The sequence below is a fragment of the Podarcis melisellensis genome, assembly GCF_964234715.1.
Source record: "Podarcis melisellensis genome assembly, chromosome: 16".
Lineage (NCBI taxonomy): Eukaryota > Metazoa > Chordata > Lepidosauria > Squamata > Lacertidae > Podarcis > Podarcis melisellensis.
This window is the reverse complement of record NC_138533.1, coordinates 8,144,447-8,167,898: the sequence shown is the minus strand read 5'-3', so window position 1 is coordinate 8,167,898 and position 23,452 is coordinate 8,144,447. Positions and strand designations below refer to the sequence as shown.

The 23,452-nt window shown below is 49.7% G+C and overlaps 1 protein-coding gene across 4 annotated transcripts in view; it reads left to right on the top strand.

The window, feature by feature from the left end:
- LOC309358449 (mothers against decapentaplegic homolog 4-like) overlaps nt 1-22,300 on the top strand; it is a 35,798-nt gene extending 13,498 nt beyond the window's left edge. For 3 of the 4 annotated variants that reach the window (XM_081891560.1, XM_081891559.1, XM_081891558.1), the window contains exons 2-12: nt 2,121-2,375; nt 8,354-8,528; nt 10,519-10,614; nt 11,219-11,428; nt 11,919-12,059; nt 12,160-12,315; nt 13,212-13,265; nt 13,357-13,540; nt 16,215-16,383; nt 17,662-17,800; nt 18,673-22,300. In XM_081891560.1, the coding sequence (XP_081747686.1) occupies nt 2,139-2,375; nt 8,354-8,528; nt 10,519-10,614; nt 11,219-11,428; nt 11,919-12,059; nt 12,160-12,315; nt 13,212-13,265; nt 13,357-13,540; nt 16,215-16,383; nt 17,662-17,800; nt 18,673-18,884 (1,773 nt within the window). In that variant the 5' untranslated portion in view covers nt 2,121-2,138 and the 3' untranslated portion in view covers nt 18,885-22,300. The remainder of the gene's footprint in view (nt 1-2,120; nt 2,376-8,353; nt 8,529-10,518; nt 10,615-11,218; nt 11,429-11,918; nt 12,060-12,159; nt 12,316-13,211; nt 13,266-13,356; nt 13,541-16,214; nt 16,384-17,661; nt 17,801-18,672) is intronic. The other variant, XM_081891561.1, reaches the window with a different exon arrangement.
- The last annotated feature ends 1,152 nt before the right edge of the window (nt 22,301-23,452 follow it).

The window sequence follows — 23,452 nt, the reverse complement described above, 5'->3', positions numbered from 1 at the left end:
ACAGGTCCCAATATCAGGCCTCGTGGGACTCTGCTTTCCACATCTCTCCATTGGGAGCACTGTCCATTTATTTCTTCTCTCTGTTCCTTCTCCAGTTGCTGACCCACCAGCCCTCTCATCTCATGTTCCCAAATAATCAGGAGTCTTTGGTGTGCAGGACTTTATCAAAAGTCTTTTATTTTTTTTTAAGCCCACAATAATGACTGGATCCACCTCTATAAGCTTATTGACACTCTCAAAACTCTCTTGGGTTGGTGTGACGGGACCCACCCTTCAAGCAGCCTTGCTGGTTCTGCTTTAGCAAGGCTTGTTCTTCTTCTGTTCACTAGTTACCGTATTTTTTGCTCTATAAGACGTACTTTCCCCCTCCTAAAAAGTAAGGGGGAATGTGTGTGCGTCTTATGGAGCGAATGCAGGCTTTGTGGGCTATCCCAGAAGCCAGAACAGTGAGAGGGAGCACTGCACAGCGCTCCCTCTCGCTGTTCTAACTTCTGGCTTAGCCGTGCAAAGCCTCCGCAGGGCACAGGGAGCCTTCATCCCCGTGCCCTGCAGAGGCTTTGCGAGGCTATCCAAAAGCCAGAACAGCTAGAAGAAGAAGAAGAGTTTGGATTTGATATCCCGCTTTATCGCTACCTGAAGGAGTCTCAAAGCGGCTACCATTCTCCTTTCCCTTCCTGCCCCACGACAAACACTCTGTGAGGTGAGTGGGGCTGAGAGACTTCAGAGAAGTGTGACTGGCCCAAAGTCACCCAGCAGCTGCATGTGGAGAAGCGGGGAATCGAACCTGGTTCACCAGATTATGAGTCTATCGCTCTTAACCACTACACCACACTGGCTCTAGAGGGAGCGCTGCGTTGCATGAAGCCTCCGCAGGCTCGTTCACTTCCCCCACCTCCCGCAAAAGCGTGTGTGTGGCTCTTGGGGGCTTTTCCCCGAGGAAAAGCCTGCAAGCGCCGCACACACGCTCCGCGCGGCTCTTTAAAGGGAGCGCTGAGCCGAGCCTGGGATGCATACCGGCTCTGCTCAGCGCTCCCTTTAAAGAATATTTTTCCCCTTGCATTCCCCCTCTAAAAACTAGGTACACCTTATGGTCAGGTGTGTCTTATGGAGCGAAAAATACGCTAATTCTGTCTTCAGGAGGCTTTCCACCAGTTTTCCTGAATCCAGTTGCTGTTTTTTTAAAGAAAAAAATTATTATCATAAGTTTGTTTACTAAAAGAATTTTGGAAGTTTATTTACTAAAAGAGTTTCGTCAGCCAAAAAAAAAGGGGGGGCTCCCGGAGCATTTTACAAGTTCACCGAAAACAGAAAAGAAACCCATTCTCTGTCCTCAGGTTTATAATCTAATAAAACACAACATGGTGTTTTGAGTCCGGAGGCTGCCAGCATTTTGAAACACTGCCTGGAGCATTGAGTAGGCCTTGAATAAAGTGTTCCCGTCCCGTAGCTTGAAAGATTCGGACAAGCCATTGTATGTTTATTGATTTTATTTTGTGAAATTTAGACACTGCTCAATTGTAAAAAATAAAGAAAGAAATAAAGAAATCCAAGGTAGCTCAGCTGGGTAGAGTCTGGTACTGATAATGCCAAGGTCACAGGTTCGATTCCCGTATGGGACAGCTACATTGCAGCGGGGTCAGACTAGATGATCCTCAAGCTCCCTTCCAATTCTACGATTCTAATAAAGTTATCTCTCTTTTTTTTGTCTATTGTAATTTTAACTTCTCAGAAGTCTTAAGCTGTTGTTGTCCAATTTTCCTATTGAAGATTTCATTGCTTTATCTCCCCGCTCCCGCAAACTGCTTTGAAATAAAATGAATAAAGTGATTTTTTAAAAAGTTAAATTAGAAACAGTGTAAAACACACACCAGTGTTCTGGATACCCGGGCAGGCTTCTCTAAACGAAATCCTTTTTAGCTGATGCTGAAAAGAAGGGAAGGGACCTGCCTGATATCAAGTGGCGATGAGTTCCAAGGATCAATTAAAAGATCAATTTCTTCCTTGGGGAAACTTGACAAATTGTGTATCTCCATTATTATTATTATTATTGTTGTTGTTGTTGTTATTTGGTGTGGGGGAGGCTGATGGCTGTCTGCTTGGCTTCTCCCCCCGCCATCCAGAACAACGCTGCTCCCGCCATGTCCCTGAGCCAGCCCAGCAGCAGCGATGCGTGCCTGAGCATTGTGCACAGCCTGATGTGCCACCGGCAGGGTGGGGAGAACGAGTCGTTTGCCAAGCGGGCCATCGAGAGCCTGGTCAAGAAGCTGAAGGAGAAGAAGGACGAGCTGGACTCCCTCATCACGGCCATCACCACCAACGGCGCTCATCCCAGCAAGTGCGTCACCATTCAGCGCACCCTCGATGGCCGCCTGCAGGTAAATCTGTGGTTTTTCGGGGTGGCATAGCCTGCGCATGGGAACAACAGCGCCACTACCGCCCCACCACCTCAGCTTGAGGCATTACCGTCTCCCCACTGAGGCCACATTCACACGACACATTTAAAGCACTATGATACCACTTTATTATTATTTTTAATTAATTTTTTCAAAAAATAGAAATTAAACAAAGCAAAACAAAGAACGCTACATAACACTGTAAACACACTTATATACATATTTTCCAAAATGAAAACTGACAAGCTATGGCTGCTGCACAAGAAATCGAGGTATTTTGGCAGTAATCTCAGGAGGCCGGTCAGTCGAAAGATAATCAATATTTGGATTTTCCTACTTTGTAAAATTGGATTAATGAAATGGTGGTGGATATCACAATAGGAAGAACAAGAAAACATGTCCCACAATTTCTATTTAAATGTATGCTGTGAATGCGTCCCAAGTGGTGCTAGAAACCTCATTCAGACTGATAATAATAATAATAATAATAATTTTTTATTTATACCCCGCCCATCTGGCTGGGTTTCCCCAGCCACTCTGGGCGACTGAGGGCCGCTATCCCTCCTGGGCCACCTTCGAAGGGCCACATGCCACTGAGTGAATGGAGCAATGAATATAAACATTACTTTTGTGCGGTGGGCTAGTTCGCTCACTCGCACCCGCTCCCCTCTCGATGAGGGTTCAGTTATGCACCCCAGCGCAGCAGGAGCACAAAGGGTGCACAGTGGAGCCCAGGAGAGGATAGCGAGTTCAGAGCCTGAGGGTCCTCATCCATCCTCTAAAGCACAAAAAAAGCGTGTCTATGAGACCTGCCTCATTCTGCATGCCAAGCAGGTGTTCTCTGCCACGGAGCCTTTCTGCTTAGCTGCTGTGGAAAACATGTCTGAAGCAAGTTTTTCAACTTCTAAAATCTAGACGGAGTTTTGAATTTCAGCAACAACTTCGTTATTGGAGATCTTTTTTTTTTAAAAAAAAGATCCTGTGTGGCCCAAAAGCTTGCACCTATTTTAAACCATTGATGGGGGAACAGTGAGCCTTCCAGATGTTGTCGGGTCCAGCTCTCATCATCCCCAGCCAGCATGGCTGATGGTCAGGGGCTGGTTGGAGTTGGGAGTCCAGCAATGTCACTGGAGCGCCATAGGCTCTTTCATATCCCAACCAATCAGGGTGGTCCGTTCAAGAAAAAAAACCTCTTAAAGCATTAACTTAAAGCAATCCTTTTTGCGTTGTCAATGAAAGCACATCCATCTGTTTGTGTATTTAATTGGCTTAATAATGAAATACATTAAGACTACCAATTGCGTCATGTTATACACACACACACACATAATATAATTATATAGTGTAAATTAAATAGTACCAAATATATCGCAAACACTTTAATTTACAATATGGAAATTTGAATCAGTGTGTGGCCTACTGTCAAAGGACTCTTGCTTCCCACTTGGTCTGAGAGGTTGGATTAATATTATTGTTGTTGTTTAGTCGTGTCCGACTCTTCATGACCCCCTGGACCAGAACACGCCAGGCACTTCTGTCTTCCACTGCCTCCCGCAGTTTGGTGAATCTCATGTTCGTAGCTTCGAGAACGCTGTCCCACCATCTCGTCCTCTGTCATCCCCTTCTCCTTGTGCCCTCCATCTTTCCCAACATCAGGGTCTTTTCCAGGGAGTCTTCTCTTCTCATGAGGTGGCCAAAGTCTTGGAGCCTCAGCTTCAGGATCTGTCCTTCCAGTGAGCACTCAGGGCCGATTTCCTTCAGAATGGAGAGGTTTGATCTTCTTGCAGTCCATGGGACTCTCCAGAGTCTCCTCCAGCACCAGAATTCAAAAGCATCCATTCTTCAGCGATCAGCCTTCTTTATGGTCCAGCTCTCACTTCCACACATCACTACTGGGAAAACCATAGCTTTAACTATACAGACCTTTGTTGGCAAGGTGATCTCTCTGCTTTTTAAGATGCTGTCTAGGTTTGTCATTGCTTTTCTCCCAAGAAGCAGGCGTCTTTTAATTTCGTGACTTCTGTCACCGTCTGGATTTATATTAATACACGTTCTGACATATATTAATGGACGTTTCAGAGGTATAAAGCAGGGTTGGGGAGGCCAAGGCCCTCCAGATGATGTTGGACTACAGTTCCCATCAGCCCCAGCTATCATGGCTGGGGGTTGCCATATTCCCCAAAGTCAGAGTCCGGATAAAGTTGTTGACCACCCTCCCCGCATTTCCGTCTTAAACAATGAGTGACTCAGAACTGCCCAGACCTACGGATGTTTTGAACTACAGTTCCCATCATCCCTGATCATTGACTGTGCTAGCCAGGGGCTGATGGAAGTTGTAGTGCAGGACACCCAGTGTGGGGGGCGGGACAATAAGAACATCAGAAGAGTCCTGGAGAGGATCCAGCCAATGGGGGCCCATCCAGCTCTCACAGCAGCCAATCGGATGCCCTAATGCAGTGGTTCTCAACCTGTGGGTCCCCAGATGTTGTTGGACTACAACTCCCATCATCCCTGAGCTCTGGCCTTGCTAGCTAGGGGTGATGGGAGTTGTAGTTCATCAACATCTGGGGACCCACAGGTTGAGAAAGGCTGCAATGGGAAACCCTCAAGTTTGGCCAAGGCTAGAAAAGTGTGTGTGTGTTGTTGTTGTTGTTGTTGTTTTGTGTGTGCGTGTGTGTGTGTGTGTGTGTGTGTGTTACAACCCCTTGCTCTACAAATAAGGAAGGGGATTAAAGTCCAGGAGCCCCTGCCCCACATCTCCTGGGGATTGTTGAATCCCTTGTCGACCTACTTTTCTGCCTTAGGATTTTGCCTCTTGAAATCGGACAAAATAATAATGACCGTGATTGGGGTGGGGTAGCGGCGATTTGAATATACTATCGATTGGCAAAGAGGTTTCGAGGCAGTTTGAAGTATTAAACCAATTATATTCCTGCGCGCACACATCCCATGAGGTACAAGTAATCTCTCTTTTAGAAAACAGCAGTGAAGATTTCTAACACAGAACCATTGCAAATCTGGATTTTGTTGCTTTTATAGTTATTTGTTGTTATTCTTTGCCGTTGTAAGTGTTTGCTTTTTTTAATCTAATACAACCCAGCCTGGGACCTTAGGGTGAAGGGTTAATGTATTAAATTAAGAATAATATTGGGGAGCGGGACAAGGAAAGGCGACAGCTGTGTCCGTTTTTTTGTCTCCTTAAATCGGAGCCCACCCAAAGAGCGAAAAGCAAATCCTTCTCAAAAGGCCTTGAAATTTGGGAGGGATTATTGCTGGCTTGGATAGAAGCAGCGTGTCCCATTTTTGACCCCCGCCCAACAGAATACCAGATAAAGAGGACTCTTGAGGTTTCGTTTTTTGGGGGTGGGGGTCACCAACCCCCATCCCTTTTAACCCTCACCCCCAAACAAATCTCTTTTTCTCTGCTAGCCACGCTGTGCCCCCTCCCTCCCTGTCTGCCCAGAGGATGAGTCACTGTCTGGTTCTTGAAGCCGCGGGGAAAGGGGGGGCTGTTGTTATGTCTGAATTCAGCGTCAGCCAGAAACCGTGTGGGGAAAAATGAGTGCGAGGGCCAAAAATGAGTGTGAGGGCCCTGTCCACAACACATGCATGCACCGCCCCCCAGGAAAGAAAGGAAGGTTCTTGCAGAGGGTGGAAGGGATAAAACTACGCCTGTTTGTTTTGTATTTTCTTCCATCGACTTGGAGGAAAATGGGGAAATTGATTCCTTCTCTGCTGTGAGATACATGGAATTTGCAGCTCTGGCAACAGGAGTGCCTGAGCATTACGTTTACGAGCACAATTCAAAGCACAGCTGTCAACGTTTTAAGGGAAATTCCCTTATTCCGAATAGAATTCCTCACAAGAAAAGGGAAAAGTTGACAGCTATGATTCAAAGTCTTGGTGCTGATCTTTAAAGCCCTAGACAGCCTCAGCCCAGTACAGTGGTACCTCGGCTTACATACGCTTCAGGTTACAGACTCCGCTAACCCAGAAATAGTGCTTCAGGTTAAGAACTTTGCTTCAGGATGAGAACAGAAATCGTGCTCCAGCGGCGCAGCGGCAGCAGGAGGCCCCATCAGCTAAAGTGGTGCTTCAGGTTAAGAACAGTTTCAGGTTAAGTACGGACCTCTGGAACGAATTAAGTACTTAACCTGAGGTACCACTGTATACCTGAAGAAGCGTCTCCACGCCTATCGCGTGAGGTCCAGTTCCGAGGGCCTTCTGGCTGTTCCCTCCCTGAGAGAAGTGAGGTTACAGGGAACCAGGCATAGGGTCTTCTCGGTGGTGGCGCCCACCCTGTGGAACACCCTCCCATCAGATGTCAAGGAAATAAACAGCTATCTGACTTTTAGAAGGTATCTGAAGGCAGCCCTGTTCAGGGAAGTTTGTAATGTTTGATGTTATATTCTGTTTTTAGTGTTCTGTTGGGAGCCGCCCAGAGTGGCTGGGAAACCCAGCCAGATGGTTGGGGTATAAATAATAAAATGAGGAGGAGGAGGAGGAGGAGGAGGAGGAGGAGGAGAAATCCTGTGGGGCTTTCAGTGGGGAGCTCAGCGGAGGAGTATGCTGAGATCCAGGCAACTCCACCCTGGCCGGAGAGGCTCCTTGACCCCGAATCATGCTTCTTCCTTGCCTGGCTGCAGGATGTGTGAGTGTGTTGAAGCCAGCCTGCTCCACAAAGGCAACATCTACATTCATGGACCTCCGTTGCCCCACCCACTTTGGACCTCTGGCCCCGCCCACCACTGCAAGGTGGCCCTCTACAGGTGGGAACATGGCCCCCAGTCTGGAAAAAAAAATTCCCTTACTCTTCTCTATGGGGTCAGAGGTTCCCCGGTCCATATCTGTGCTGCGTGTGAGTTGAGAGCCCATGTGAAGCAATGTTGGGTCTAGGGCCTGGGAGACCTGGGTTCGAGTCCCCTCTCAGTCATGAAACCTGCTGGGCAACTTGGGCCAGTCTCTGTCTGTCAGCCTGAACCTACCTCTCAGGGTTGCTGTGAGAATGAAATGTAGAGCGGGGAAAGCCCTTGGGTCGCGTTGAGCTCCTAAGTGGCATAAAAATGTAACAATAAATATGTAAATAACCCCCTGCCGCACAGCAGAGGCCCTCCTGTCCTTTAAATCTGCTCCAGCTGGGCTCCTCTTAACACACCCTCCAACATTTCTCCAGTGAAAATAGGGATGTCCTATTCCATGATAAAAATAATGATGTTATTTATACCCTGCACATCTGACTGGGTTGGCCCAGCCACTCTGGGCAGCTTCCAACAAATATAAAATAATAATAATAATAATAATAATAATAATAATAATAATAATAATAATTTATTTGTACCCCGCCACTCTGGGCAGCTTCCAACAAAGATTAAAAATACATTAAAATGTCACACATTAAAAACTTCCCAAAACAGGGCTGCCTTCAGATGTCTTCTAAATGTCAGGTAGTTGTTGTTCTCTTTGACATCTGGTGGGAGGGCGTTCCACAGAGCGGGTGCCACCACCGAGAAGGCCCTCTGCCTGGTTCCCTGCAACTAGGCTTCTCGCAGTGAAGGAACCGCCAGAAGACCCTAGGCACTGGACCTCAGCGTCCGGGCAGAACAGTGGGGATGGAGACGTTCCTTCAGGTATATAAAAACGTAATAAAAAGTTAAACATTGAAAAAAAAAAACTTCCCTATACAGGGCTGCCTTCAGATGTCTTCTAAAGGTTGCATAGTTACTTATCTCCTTAGCTCGGGGGTCGCCTAACTCCATACCCTCCAACATTTCTCTGATGAAAAAGTGGGGCATTCATGGATCAAATCAGAAACCAGGACGGCTTCTGTAAATCCCGGACGGTCCCTGGAAAATAGGGAGACTTAGAGGGTTTGTATCTGCCCTCGCCATCTCTGCTCCTGCACTAACGGTGTCCTCTGCCATCTTTCCCCCCTCCACGTACCCCCTTCTCCCCGCAACCAGGTGGCCGGGCGCAAAGGCTTTCCCCATGTGATCTACTCCCGCCTGTGGCGCTGGCCGGACTTGCACAAGAACGAGCTCAAGCACGTCAAGTTCTGCCAGTTCGCCTTCGACCTCAAGTACGACAGCGTCTGCGTCAACCCCTACCACTACGAGCGGGTGGTATCTCCGGGCATCGGTGAGTGGGTCCCTCGTGGGTGGCGCCTACAGAAGCCGAGTACCCCCACAGCTGCCTCAGTGGATCTATTTCGGAATAGGCCACTGAGGTGTCAAGAGTGGGAACTCAAGTTCGGGAACCCAATGCGGCTCTCTGGGTCTCTCCATCCGGCCCTCAGAACACTCCCTCACCGGCCCTCGCTTTGCACTCTCTCCTTGCATGGCTAGATCGCGCCTCTCGGATAGAGGAAAGCGAGGGTTGTGTGAATGTGTGTGGCCTACTGTACGAAGGTAAATTTTGCATGCCTTTTACCTCTGCCCCCCCCATCCTCACATGGCCCCCAGAAAGTTGCTCAGAATGGGGTGTGGCCCTTCGTCTGGAGACAGAGAGGAAAGTTTCTCTGCCGCTGTTTCTGAGCATCCTAACATCACCTCTGCTCCCAAGGCAGGCAAAGGGCACTTGGCTGTTTCCACCTGCCTTCTTAAAGGTAAAGGTAAAGGGACCCCTGACCATTAGGTCCAGTCGTGGCCGACTCTGGGGAGCCGGCGTACAGCTTCTGGGTCATGTGGCCAGCATGACTAAGCCGCTTCTGGCGAACCAGAGCAGCGCACGGAAACGCCGTTTACCTTCCCGCTGGAGCGGTACCTATTTATCTACTTGCACTTTGACGTGCTTTTGAACTGCTAGGTGGGCAGGAGCAGGGACTGAGCAACGGGAGCTCACCCCGTCGCAGGGATTTGAACCGCCAACCTTCTGATCGGCAAATCCTAGGCTCTTTGGTTTAACTCACAGCACCACCCGCGTCCCATACCTGCCTTCTTACCTATCTGTAAATGGAAATATTCAACTCCACAGAGCACACAGTGGATATTAGCATGTTGCTATGCCAACCAATCCAAATTTCTTACGCCCAGCCTGGCATCTCCACCGACTGAAGATTTGCCAGAACAGGAGGGCAGGAATTAAAATAATAATTACCTACATTGTGTGCTCCGTGTTTTCATTATCTCCCCCACCCCCCTGCAACAATATCTTAACCTACAGATTTTCTACATAAGGTGTTTTCTGGATGAGACAATCTTCAATTGCCCGGAGACACCACGTCCTTAAATTCATTCTGGTGTTGCTTTTTCAAACCACCTCATTCAGATGAAAATTGGCAGTGTACACACTCTGAGGCAACTTGACTGTAGCTGCTTTTCAAAACAAAATATTAATTGCTCCGCTGAGAGAAAATGTACTTTGCATGCCCTTGGAAGGTATTTAACCTTAGCTATGTGTACACACGGAACATTTGTCTCTCTGTTGCGTGCTGTCTGAACATGCTCAGAGGCAATTCGACCACAGTTCGACTTGAAATGTAATTTTTTATTGTTTCGCTGAGGGAGAGTTTGTTTCCCTTTCTTAACCTTTGAATATCCCAACCCTACTTTGGGGCCCCCTGAAAGGGCTCCCAAGCCAACTCTGCACATGGTCAGAGGCACCCATCACGAGGCACTGAGTCAGGGGTGGGGGGCAGAAAAGATGTCAGCCCATGTCGTTTGGCCTTGGAGGTTAGCTGGGGAGAAGGGAGGGAGTTGGACCAGAAAGGGTCCCATGCTGGCTCCTCGTTGAAATATCAGTCAAATTGTGCCCCTAGGCTGGACATCATCATCATCATTATTATTATTATTATTATTATTATTATTTATACCCCTCCCAGAGCCAGGCTCAGGGTGGCTAACAGGAGTAAAATTACAGTAAAAACATAATAGGGGAAAACCCCAATTTAAAATACAGGTTAAAATGCAATTTAAAATGCAGCCTCATTTTAAAAGTAGCCCATAGATCAAAACCATAAGGGGAGGGAAACATAAGGGTCAGACTGAGTCCAAACCAAAGGCCAGGCGGAACAGCTCTGTCTTGCAGGCCCTGCGGAAAGATGTCAAGCACATTTCTAGCCTCAGAGAATGTCAGCTGGAGCTCATAGGATATATAACACACCCACTTTCTTCTCTCTCTCGTTCTACAGGACTGAACATCCAGAATACAGGTGAGATACAATCCTGCTTTGTTTTTCTGGATGATGGCCTAGGACAGGACTGGGGGCGGACCTCTGACCTTCCAGGTATTGCTGAACAACAACAGCAACGACAATTTATATGCCATCGATCGGACTGGGTTTCCCCAGCCACTCTGGGCAGCTTCCAACAGAATACAGTCGTGCCTTGGATCTCAAATGCCTGGTGACTCAAACGTTTTGGCTCCTGAACGCCGCAAACCCGAAAGCGAGCATTCTGGTTTGCGGGCATTTTTGGGAAGCCGAACGTCCGATTCGGCTTCCGACGGAGTGCAGGAAGCTCCTACAGCCAACCGGAAGCTGTGCCTCAGTTTTCGGAAGTCGAATGGACTTCTGGAACAGATTCTGTTTGAGAACCAAGGTACGACGGTATACAAAAACACGACAGAACATCACATCCTTAGAGCGTTCTGCCGATGATGCCAAGGCGGCAGGTTTGATCCCCGCAACGGACACCTGCATTTTCCTGCATCGCAGGGGGGGCTGGACTAGATGACCGTCGGGTCCCTTCTAACTCTGCAATGCTATAATTCTATGAAAAGCTTCCCTGTGCCTTCAGATGTCATTCTGAACAGCAGTTGCCGCTTCAGCCGGCTTATTTTCTCCCGTCTTCGCTGCGTTTGAGCGGCCCCTACTTCCCGCCCCCCTGCAGAGCCTCCCCCGCGGCTCGTGAAAGAGGAGTTCATTCCCGACTGTATCCAGATGGAAGTCCCGCCTCCTCCGCCGGCAGATCACCTCGGCCCTGGGATCAAGGCCGGCCACCCTCAGGCAGAGCCCTACCAGCCCTTATCGCCCCTGCAGCTTCTGGAACCGCCCAATCCTACTGCTGGCATCTACCCCGCATTGCCTTTGTCTCCCCCAGGTAAGTTCTTTCTTTTTATTTTTTTGGGGGGGGGAAATGCAGGGAGACATAAGGGAAAGGGAAAGGAACTGTTCTCGCCTCCTCTCAAATGGGTTGGATTTGTGATGGGGAAATGCAATGGACCTGTGAAGGGGAAATGCAATACGTTGGGGAAATGTGGTGGGTCTGCAACGGTGAAATGCAATATGGTGGGGGCAATGCAATGGATCTGTGATGGGGACATGCAATGTGACTGGGAAATGCAATATAATGGGGGCAATGCAATAGATCTGTGATGGGGAAATGCAATATGACTGGGAAATGCAATATGTTGGTGAAATGTGGTGGATCTGCAACGGGGAAATGCAATATGATGGGGGCAATGCAATGGGCATGTTTGTGAAATGTAAAAGAGAAATGCAATGTGATGGGGAAATGAAATGAAACTGCAATAGTAGCTTGCAGATAAAATTGATCTCTCTCTCGATCTCTCTCTCATGCTTACTCTTAGGCCCTCCTGGGGGGCCCCTGCTCCCTCTCCTTCATGGTGAGGGTCTTCTTCAGATCTCCAGCCCCGCGCATCCCCCAGTCCCTTCTCCGGCCCCCCCGAGCTCCCAGCAAAATGGGTGTGCCCCCAAACTGCCCTACCAGAGTAAGTATAGGGTGCCATTGTCGGGCCGGGTGCAGGACGGAGGCGTTCAAATGATAAGCTCTCACCTGTTTCTTCTTTTCCTTCCCTGGGCCTCTGGAAGATTCGACAAGCAGCTGGACAGGGAACGGCGGCACCCCAAGCTACAGCTCCGGTGGGAGGAGCCAGGAGCCCACCCCACCTCCGCTCCCCGCTCCCCAGCAGCAGCAGAACGGACGGAGTTACCCTCAGCCTCCTCTTCACCATTCAAACCATTACTGTGCGTCTTGGCAAGCAAAGCAAAGCAAAAAAGGAGGGCTCTGGGTGTCTGCAGCACTGTTTGGGTTCCACTGCAGTTCACTTTCCCCCAAAAAACGGCATTATTCATCTTGCTGCCCCTTGTGGCAGAATCACGTAACTGCACCTGCAGTTATACTACGTTATACGGTCCTGGCTTAAACCAAAGAATTATGGGAACCATAGTTTTTATAAGTGCTGGGGCTTGTTAGGAGACCCTTGTTCCCCTTCACAGAACTACAATTCCCAAAGTGGTTTAAGAGTCAGTCCCTCTTCCCTGGCAATTCTGGGAAATGTAGCTCGGGGGGGTGGAATTGGGGTCTCCTTTTAGCAGCTCTCAGCTCCCTTGACAAAATTACAGGTTCCCAAGATTCAGCAGGAGTCCAAGAACACTGTTGGAACTACAACTCCCATCATCTCTGGCCATTCACTGGGGGCTGCTGGGAGTTGGAGTCCAACAGTAGCTTTGAAGCTCACAGGTGGTTTAGGGAGCGTCTGTTGGCCAGGAATCCTGGGTTCAAACTTCCGCTCTGGGAAGCGGAATGAGATACAGTGGTACCTCAGGTTACATACGCTTCAGGTTACAGACGCTTCAGGTTACAGACTCCGCTAACCCAGAAATATTGCTTCAGGTTAAGAACGTTGCTTCAGGATGAGAACAGAAATTGTGCTCCGGTGGTGCGGCAGCAGCAGGAGGCCCCATTAGCTAAAGTGGTGCTTCAGGTTAAGAACTGTTTCAGGTTAAGTACGGACCTCCAGAACGAATTAAGTACTTAACCCGAGGTACCACTGTATACTGAATGTAGGAAACAGAAGAGCAAAGGTCTTGGCGTTTCTGTCCCTATTTACCGCAAAACCCCTCCTTGCCTTATATTTCAGGGCCTGCTCATCACGGTTCGCCTCCCTACCAGCCGCCAGTCTCCAGCCACCCTGGTAAGGGGCGCAAACTCCCTTATTTGACTTTTTCTCTCCCCCATTCCCACAACGGCCCAGATTTTAAAGATGAATGCCTGGCTCTCCCCAGGTCCTGAGTTCTGGTGCTCGATCGCCTATTTCGAGATGGACGTGCAAGTGGGCGAGATCTTCAAGGTGCCTGCCAACTGCGCCGTGGTCACTGTGGACGGATACGTGGACCCTTCGGGCGGAGACCGCTTTTGCCTGGGACAGCTCTCGAACGTCCACCGCACCGACACCAGCGAGCGCGCCAGGTCAGGGCAGTGGGGAGGGAGATATATAATAATAATAATAATAATAATAATAATAATAATAATAATAATAATAATAATAATAATTTATACCCCACCCATCTGGCTGGGTTTCCCCAGCCACCCTGGACAGCTTCCAAGAAAGTACCGTATTTTTTGCTCCATAAGACTCACTTTTTCCCTCCTAAAAAGGGGGAATGTGTGTGCGTCTTATGGAGCGAATGCAGGCTGCACAGCTATCCCAGAAGCCAGAACAGCAAGAGGGATCACTGCGCAGCAATCCCTCTTACTGTTCTGGCTTCTGAGATTCAGAATATTTTTTTTCTTGTTTTCCTCCTCCAAAAACTAGGTGCGTCTTGTGGTCTGGTGCGTCTTATTAAGCGAAAAATACGGTATTAAAATACAGTGGTCTTTTAAACATTAGAAGCTTCCCTAGACAGGGCTGCCTTCAGATGTCTTCTAAAAGTCTGGTAGTTGTTCTTCTCTTTGACATCTGGTGGGAGGGCGTTCCGCAGGGCGGGTGCCACTACCGAGAAGGCCCTCGGCCTGGTTCCCTGTAACCTCGCTTCTCGCACGGAGGGAACCGCCAGAAGGCCCTCGGCACTGCACCTCAATGTGAAAGGTGCACGCAGAGAGCCACGGGTTTCCATTGCAAAAAAAACCCTCCCGCTATTTCTGATGTTGAGGGGTTGAGTGCCTAAGTGGCAATGACCGGGGACAGAATGGGGTTTATCTGCAGGGTTCGGGGAGGAAGGCTTAAGGTTTGCGGAACGGCAACATTATCTAAACACCGAGCAGCACAGAACCGTGGCTGTTGCAGGAAGCGGGAGTCACTGACCAGCTGGGTGCTGAGGAGTGGTGGGAGATACCAGCCGGGGAACCCCCAAGGGAGCCCCCAGGGGAAGAAGGCTCAGAGCCCGGGGATTGGTGGTGGGGTGAAGATGAGCTGTTGGAGGGAGCAGACTGGTAGGAGGAGGTGTCGGAAGCAGAAGAGGCAACAGGCTTTGGCGAGCAGGGAGAATCTGTGTCAGAGAGGAGTCTAGAAGCAGAGACAGAAGCAGAAGCAGAAACTGGATGCCAGGAGTGTGTGCAGGAGCCAGGCCCTGTGACCGGTAGGGCTTCGCAGGACTGGGGCTTTCCTAATTTTGAAGAGGCAAGGCGCGGCCACCCAGGTGAGGCCGATTGGTAACTCACAGCACCAGGCGGCAAGAGCCGGGGAGGGATATAAGGTCAGCATCTCCCTTTGGCTCTTTGCCACAGCAACACGTTCACTGCCTTGCTGCGTTTAGCTCCTTGACTCATGACCCTCAGATCCATGGCTTCTTGACTCCTGGGTCTCTGACCCTTGGCTTCCTGACTCCTGGCTTCCTGAGTCTCCTTCCTGCTCCCACCCTGCCGTCTTGTCCCCCTCCCGACATCCTCCACCAGGACTTTGACTGCCTCTAAACTGGACTGTGACACTGGAGAGTAGGAAGGCCAAGAGGCAGAGATGAGTCAGGCTGGTGAAGTCAGGCTGGCCTCCCTCTCCTGCTGCTACAAACTCTCCTCTCCTCTGGTCTCCCAGAACCAGAAGAGGCATGAAAAGCGTGGAGAAGAAGTTAGCTTTGCGCAGGCACAGTCTCAGATTGCTTGGGGGGAACCTGAGAAAGGAGGAGGCTTAGGGCAGCTGTGGGATGGAGGGGGCCTTCAGTCCCTGCAACTGCCTCCTAGGGGCAAGACCCACCGAAGAAGAATTGCTGTGGCACTCTTTAGCAGATTCTGTGGCAGAGAGCAGTCCAGAATCGGAGGTCAGAGAGGAATTGGGGCAGGTTGCTGCGACACACACAGAAATTATAAGATAGTTGTGTGCAGACATGGTTTGAGACTGCACAGAAAAAACCCGAGAAAGGAGGAGCCTTAGAGAGGGATGGGTGTCAGCATCGCCCTTGAGCCAGTGTACCAACTGGACTCGTGCACTACAGCCCCGACTGGGCTGGGCAAGCTGGGTAGCACTGCCAGAGACCTCCTTTCCCACAGGAACTGGTCACAGTGCTGTGGACTCACAGCTTGGAGCTGAGAGCACCGGATTCACTGTCTCAATAATGCAGTCGTTGCGCAGCAGCGTTTTGCAGAGTGTTGCAGAGTATAAACCACTCGGAGAGCAGCTCTGTAAAGTATCTTCTTTTATTCTATAACTACAGCTATAATACAAACTATATACAGAGCTAAATATTCTGAGCATACATCAATGCTACTCTGAGTGCCTGCAGCTGCTCTTAGCAGCAATCGTATCTCCAAATACTATCTCTTGCACTCACTCTCCGACAAACTGACTGACTCTCTCTCTCACACACAGAGACTCACTCACTTGACTAATTAAGTAGAGAGCAGTACATTGCTCCTCCTCTCTGTAGAGTCAGCAGAGACCTCAGGAGATGATCAGGAGATTCTTGGGTATGGGAGGGGTGAAATCTCCTCATCGGGAAGGTCTTTGCAACTGTGTCATTGGGGCAAGACCTCCTAGGAAGAGTTGCTGAAACTGCAAGGCCTAAGCTGCGGTTCGTCTCCTTGAATTTAAGGTTGATTTAACTTCACTGGCCCTGAGTGATTTGTTGTTGTTTACTGTTGCTGACCTACCCCTGACAGTGGAGGACAGGGAACCAGACAGGAAGGGGAACTGGAGTATTCTGTTTTCCAGGCTGCACATCGGGAAAGGAGTCCAGCTGCAGTGCCGTGGTGAAGGCGATGTCTGGATGCGGTGTCTGAGTGACCACGCCGTCTTCGTGCAGAGCTACTACCTGGACCGGGAGGCTGGCCGTGCTCCAGGGGATGCTGTGCACAAGATCTACCCTGGCGCCTACATCAAGGTCAGAGCGGGTGCTGGTTTTTTTTGAGGGTCCAGGAGCAAAAGGGTTGCCAAAGGCAAATCTAACAGGGAAGGACCATAGCTCCGAACATCAGCTTTGTGTACTGAAGGTTCAATCCCCAGCATCTCCACGTAGGACTTGGAATTGTCCCTTGCCTGGTACCCTGGAGAGCTGCTGCCAGACAGTGTAGGCAGTATAAGGCTGCAAGGGGTGTTGATTTGACTCAGTATAAAATAAAGAAAATTTAAAAGCAATGTAACTGAATCCTGTGTCTGAATAGGCTTGCTGGTGTCTGTGCACACCACAAGTACCTCTGCCTGTCCAATTATTATTATAATATTATAACTATTGTCTACTGCAATTATTAAGTTTGCAGATGACACCACCATAATGGGTTTAATAACAAGTGGAGACGAATCAGCGTATAGAGGGGAGGTCCAAAAAATATCTACATGGTGCCTAGGGAACAACTTGCACCTTAATATCAGCAAGGCAAAGGAGATGGTGTTGGACTTTCGGAGAAAGAGAGGAGAACTAGCCCTGATGTACATTGGGGAGGGCTTTGTGGAGAGAGTCTAAATTCCTAGGAGTTTATCTCAGTGAAGACCTTACTTGGAAAATAAATACAACCCAGGTGGTTAAGAAAGCCCAACAGAGACTCCATCTCCTCAGAGTATTGTGGAAGAACAATGTCAATCAACATTTGATGATCTCCTTCTACCGGTCAACAATAGAAAGTGTCCTTTCATACTGCGTCACGGTGTGGTACGCTGGTTTGACATCTTCTGATAGGAAGTGCCTACAGAGGGTGGTGAATACAGCGCAAGATATTATGGGCTGTCCCATGAATCCGCTGGATGAAATAGCAGAAGAATGTTGCCTCAGGAGAGTGAGGAAAATTCTCAGGGATGATTCACACCCTGGCCGACACTTTCTTGATCTCCTGCCCTCAGGCAGAAGATATAGAAGCATGATTAGTCGCACCAACAGGGTAAAGAACGGCTTCTATCCATGGGCTGTTAGGCTGCTGAATGAAAAGATAACAACAGGGCAACTGACTTTCGGGTTTGGTGGGTGTGCGTCAGTAAACGAGGGGAATTAAGACTAAGAGAGCTGAGTGGGCGGTGCTCATGTAATTATCATCATCTTATAATTAATATTATCACCTTGCCACCTTCCTGGTCGTACGGGTTGACAGCTGCCATCCTTCCTGAGCATTGCTTGCAGCAGGTGCTGCAGTTTCTAACCCAGAGTCCTTCCTCCTGCCTTTCCATACAGGTCTTTGACCTTCGCCAGTGCCACCGCCAGATGCACCAACAAGCAGCGACAGCGCAGGCGGCAGCAGCGGCTCAGGCGGCCGCTGTGTCAGGGAGCATTCCTGGGCCTGGCTCCGTGGGGGGCATCGCGCCAGCTGTGGGTAAGTGCCAAGTGGATTCACCCCCACTGAGGTGCACCAGCAGAAATAGGAGTTTGCTGTTAGACAGTGCTGGGCCCAGTGACTGGAGCGAGCCGGCAGTAAATCACACTGACCATGATGGAGTTAACTCTTTATTAGCACAGAACAGGATCTGCACAGACTTGGCCTAAGGAGCACAGGGACTCAACCCCAGTAGGTCTTTTTTGCCCCATGGATCAGTTGCCGAGACTAAAGGTTCCCGCCACCCCACAGTTGTCTATGTCTCCCAGGTCCTTCCCAAACAATCTTAGACTGTGTCTGTGTGCCTGTCTTTGCTCCTCTGCCCTTTTCATGCCTCTTCTGGTTCTGGGAAACCAAGGAGGAGGGGAGCTTGTAGCAGGAGGAGGAGACACTCTTCACCAGTCGGACTCTATCCTCCCCTGCTTCAGCTTCTGCGTCCGATTTTGGACTTCTCTCTGCCACAGAATCTCCCTGCTCACTCTGCCCTGTTGCCTCTTCATTTCCCAACACCTTCTCTTCTCAGTTTTCTCCCTCTAACCACTCACCGTTGTCCCACCACTAACCCCCAGGATCTGAGCCTTCTTCCCTTGGGGGTTCCCCAGCTGGTTCCTCCCATCATTCGTCTGCGTCTAACCGCGCATGCGGTCATTTTGACCATCTGCGCATGCGCGAAAGCGGCAAAACGCAACCCGCGCAGACATGCAGTTGCATCTTACGGATCCCGTTCGCATCCCGAGGTACCACTGTATATCGGGATGGTTACCTGGTGATCTATCACGATGTTGAAAAACAGGTATCACTCAGCCCCTGGTGTGCTGCAGTAGCCGCAGTCACAGCCAAGCCTTCCACTGTTCCCTTTCTCTCCTGCCCAGGACTCTCAGCTGCGGCCGGCATTGGGGTCGACGACCTCCGCCGCCTGTGCATCCTCCGTCTGAGCTTCGTCAAGGGCTGGGGGCCGGACTACCCCCGCCAGAGCATCAAGCACACTCCCTGCTGGATCGAAGTCCACTTGCACCGAGCCCTGCAGCTCCTGGATGAGGTCCTCCACACCATGCCCTTGGCTGACCCGGGCTCCATTAACTAGATGAAATTGTGAGGCAAGGAAGACGGAGAGGTTCTCGCTGATCCCGCAGCCTCTGGGTTTTGCAGAGGGTGGGGATTGCCGCCGGCGCTGCGAAGGAGACTCTGGCCCCATGAAAGCAGTGGGGGCAAGTTCCCTGGGGTCCCCGAAAGGACGGAGAGGGCGGAATTTGCCCTTGAACATGCCCTGCCGCCTTTCGAAGGGGTGCCGCGACTTTCTCTGTTCCCAGACCAGCGGCGGAATGAATGACTTCCAAGGGGTCACCTTTCTGGCCATCTCAAAGGACTGGTCCTTTTCTTATCAGCTTTTCTCTTCTGAACGCCAACGACCCAGTTGCGGCTCGGCTGAGCAGCTGAGAATCGCCGGAGAATCTCCCCCCCCAACATCTGAAAATCTGGCTCTTAGAGACGTTCTTCTAGGAGCCGGCCCTACCGCTGGGTGGAGGGAGGCAGGTGCCTCTCAGGTGGCAAACGCTGGGGGGCGGGGAATGGCAGCGAGGATGTGCGAGGGCAGAGCTGGACTTGCAGCCTGGGCTCCTTCGCAGCCCCTTAGCTAGCCGCCCCCCCCCCAAGCTGGTTTGGTGCCCTAGGAGAGCATGGTGTCCCACTGCCGGCATTGAAGAGAAATCCAATCACCGGTGATGTTTCCCAGCACGCGAAATGGAGGGAGCCATATTGTCCTTTGCCCTGGCGTGCAAGGACATATTTGGCCAGCTCTGATTTTTATTCTTTAAATCCCCAAACGGAGGCTTCAATATATGACTTTAATCAGTTAAAGTAATTGAGTCGAACGATGCCCCTGACAACTCGGAAAGGACCAAAATGAAGCACTTGCAAATTTGGGTCTGGGGAACCTCTGACCGTCTAGCTGAGGCTGAATGGCAACTCCTTACCTGCCCCAGCAAGCATGGCCCAGTGGCCAGGGATGATGGGAGTTGTAGTTCAACAATGCCTGGAAGGTCAAAGATTTTCCTCCACACACACCTGTTATAAAGGGTTGCAATCAACGAACTCCAACTCAGAGTAGGTCCGTTGAAATCTGTGGGCTTTCGTTTGTCATTCCTGTTGATTTCAAGTGGTCTTACTCTTCCGTGGGACTTGTATCCCCCCACATCTGCAGGTGGTGAGCGCAGTCACGTCGTAACGAAACCTCTAAAACGTTGTCAGCCAAGATGCGGTCATGCATCATCTGGAAACCAAGCCAAAATGTTTGCTTCTTGACTCAGAAGTAGTGTTTCCATACCCCGTGCGGATTCCGTCTAGGGAATGTCGCAGGATCTATTAATCTAGATTTCTTGAATCTACTGGATTGTAGTTCAGAACACCAAATAATTGTGCTGGGGGGCGGGGACCAGAAGCCTAACTGATCAAACAACCCATTTCAAATCTCTGGGGTTTGCCACCCAAACTGGACCTCTTATCTCTGTGGGAGGCAGCTGTCAGCCTTGGCCCCCAAATTCTGCCCCACGACATCCGTTGGCTAGCTGGTTGGTCCCTTCCTGTGCCATTGCAGACTTAACTGGAGCTATGTGCGTGGGGCCAATTCTGCAGGAACTCAGGAAAATAGGTTGAGCGTGGTATCAGGCATAGCATTTCTGGATAAATTCATCTTTTGTGGCCAAGTTTTTGCCCTTTGTGACTGTGAGGGTAAGCAGCGGTGGGTGGGGAGTGGTGTTTTAAGTTGCCTGACCTTATATGAAGATTGCAGGCTCTTGACTGGCTTGGGAGCAGAATCACAGAGCTGGAAGGGACCCTGAGGATCATCTAGTCCAACCCCCCATCTATGCAACTGTCCCATACGGGGATCGAACCTGCAACCTTGGCATTATCAGCACCACGCTTTAACCAACTGAACCATCCAGACTGACTTATGGAATTGCTTCTATGTTCATGACAGACTGCCAGCCAACCACCAATCTCTGGTGGCGACAGGCACCAGCTCAACTGGTGCAGCCCCTTTTTCTTAGCAGGGAAATGATGTTATGGGGGCAAAGCCTCATATAGATTTCTGGCTGTCAGGAAAGCCAGGAGGGGTTAATGTAGCGGGATCGCTTTCCTTTTTTTAAAAAAAACAGATGTCTAGTTTGCCAAAATTCAGCAGCAGCAGCTTTGCTCCTTAGGCAAGGTGTGTGTGTGTGTGTAAAAGCTGTACCTGTTGCACTTCTGCCTGCCACTCTGACCAAAAAAGGCACGTGAGCCCTGAAAATGGAGGGAAAGTAGCCATCTTCATTCTGCTCCTCTGCTCCGTAGACCTGTGTGACAGCTGCCTAGGTCTTTCCAACAGATGTCACTCTTGTTGCGACATCTCCCTGTCCATCTGGGACCACTTACAGTAGAGCAGAGCCACTTGGTAGCTGGATCCTGGACTGCATAAATCCAGAAGCAGCTAGCATAGCCCCCTCCAGATGTGGCAAGATTATAATCCCACGCTGGGGAAGGCTAATGGGATATGTAGTCCAACAACATGGCAGGGCGCCATGTTGGCTACTCCCAGCACAAGAAACAGCATTTGTTGTTGTTCCCTCCTCAGAGGGAAGTCCGATACCTTGCCAACAACGCCCCTTCAAAAGACTGCACCAAACACGCCCCATCCGCCATTTTGTTGTGAGGACAGAGGGGAACGGTGCCACGCTGAACCGGATTTGCCAAGGGAGATCCACTGGGAAGATCGGGTGTGATCACCCCGCTTCTTGACTCAACAATGTTGCCAACTTCCCGACTGGCCTTTGTAGTCTTTTAACCATGGCTTGATCTGAAACGAACAAACCACATAAAACACTGCAGCTGATGTTTTTCTTAATTTCTGTGCCGTGAAGACGTTTCACTGACGTTTCTGTAGGCGAGGTACAGGAGTGGGACCCCCAGAATGGTTTTTATATTCAGTGGTACCTTGGGTTACATATGCCTCAGGTTACAGACTCGGCTAACCCAGAAATAGTATCTTGGATTAAGAACTTTGCTTCAGGATGAGAACAGAAATTGTGCTCCAGCGGCGCGGCAGCAGCAGGAGGCCCCATTAGCTAAAGTGGTGCTTCAGGATAAGAACAGTTTCAGGTTAAGAACAGACCTCCGAAGCGAATTAAGTACTTAACCTGAGGTACCACTGTATTTCTGGTAAGAGGGCACAGGGCACGGCACTCAGCCAGGAACAGATTAAGACAGCTTTTGCCAAAGCGGCGGGAGCCCTCTCAAGAGGTTTTGTTGACAGGCCCAGCCAGCGCTTTTGGAGAGGGCATCAGGTCACCAAAGGCTGGCTTAGGGTCTCCAGTCCCGGGCCCAATCCTGCCCCAATCCTGTGGTTCGGGCCTGTTATTTCGCACTGACATTCCTCTGTAATGCACTTATTTGATTCCTCTTGTTTCGCCTCTGACAGTTCTGTCGTTTTTAGTAACCATTATTTAAAGGAGATTTTGCTTTTCATGTGGCTTGTGTTTTGCTTCTCATGGTGGAAAAAGCACCTGGGCTTTACCTTTGGATTTCTGCCACTGCTCAAAACAAGATCGGCCCTTCAAGATGGCGGGGAGCCTCCGGGGTAAGTGGGGGGGGGGTGCCGGGTGAAACAGCTGGCTTGCCTAGTAGTGCAAGCAAGTTCTCTCACCACAGGAGCAAAGGGCCTTTTTATCAGGCCAGGGGCCAGATTCCCCTCTGTGTGACCTTATGGGAGCCATATGCTAATAGTGGGCGGGGCAACAAAAGTGGGCGGGGCAACAAATGTAGATTTTTATTTTTTTTTACCTCTGTGCACTAGGCTAGCTCTTCACCCTCTGACACTCCTCCCCTATTATCCATGTAGGGAAGACAGAGGCCCCACACTCTTGGGGGGGGGGGCAAAAAATTTAAAGGGGAAAAATGTTTGCATTATTAAGTTTCTTAAGAATAAAAAATCATTTTAAGTTAGAGTTTAATAATTATTTCACTATCAATATACTTCTTAATTGTATTTCATGATTAATATACTTAATTGTATTTCAGTTCAACAATTACTTTGATAAAATACATATTTTGTTATGAGCAAATGGCTTTAGATACCTGTTAGGCCCATAAATTACCTTATAGCATATATTCAACACAAAAAAGAGCGACAATTTGTTGTTGATGAAGGACAGCTGGACATATAAAGGGCCCCATTACCTTCCGTAGCTTAGAGCCTCATCAAATCTAAATCCGGCCCTGATTATACGGAGTCCATCTAGCTCAGTATTGTCCACCTGGCTCTCCGGGGCTTCAGATCAGGGAGTCTCTCCCAGTCCTACCTGGAAAATGCAGTTGAACCTGGGAATTTTATTTTTTTTTTACCTCTGTGCACTAGGCTAGCTCTTCACCCTCTGACACTCCTCCCCTATTATCCATGTAGGGAAGACAGAGGCAGCAATATCAGAGTTCAGGGACACAGGACAAAACACGGGAATGTGTGAGGCAGGGCCACTCGAGGGTGCAGTGGGGAGATTGTCACTGGGGCCAGACAGAGAGGCTTGGGGGCCACATTTGAGCCTTGAGAGCTGAGCTTCCTTATTTTATGGGAATAGCTGTTGATATTCCGTGAATGTGTCTGTGTGTGTGAGAGAGAGAGAG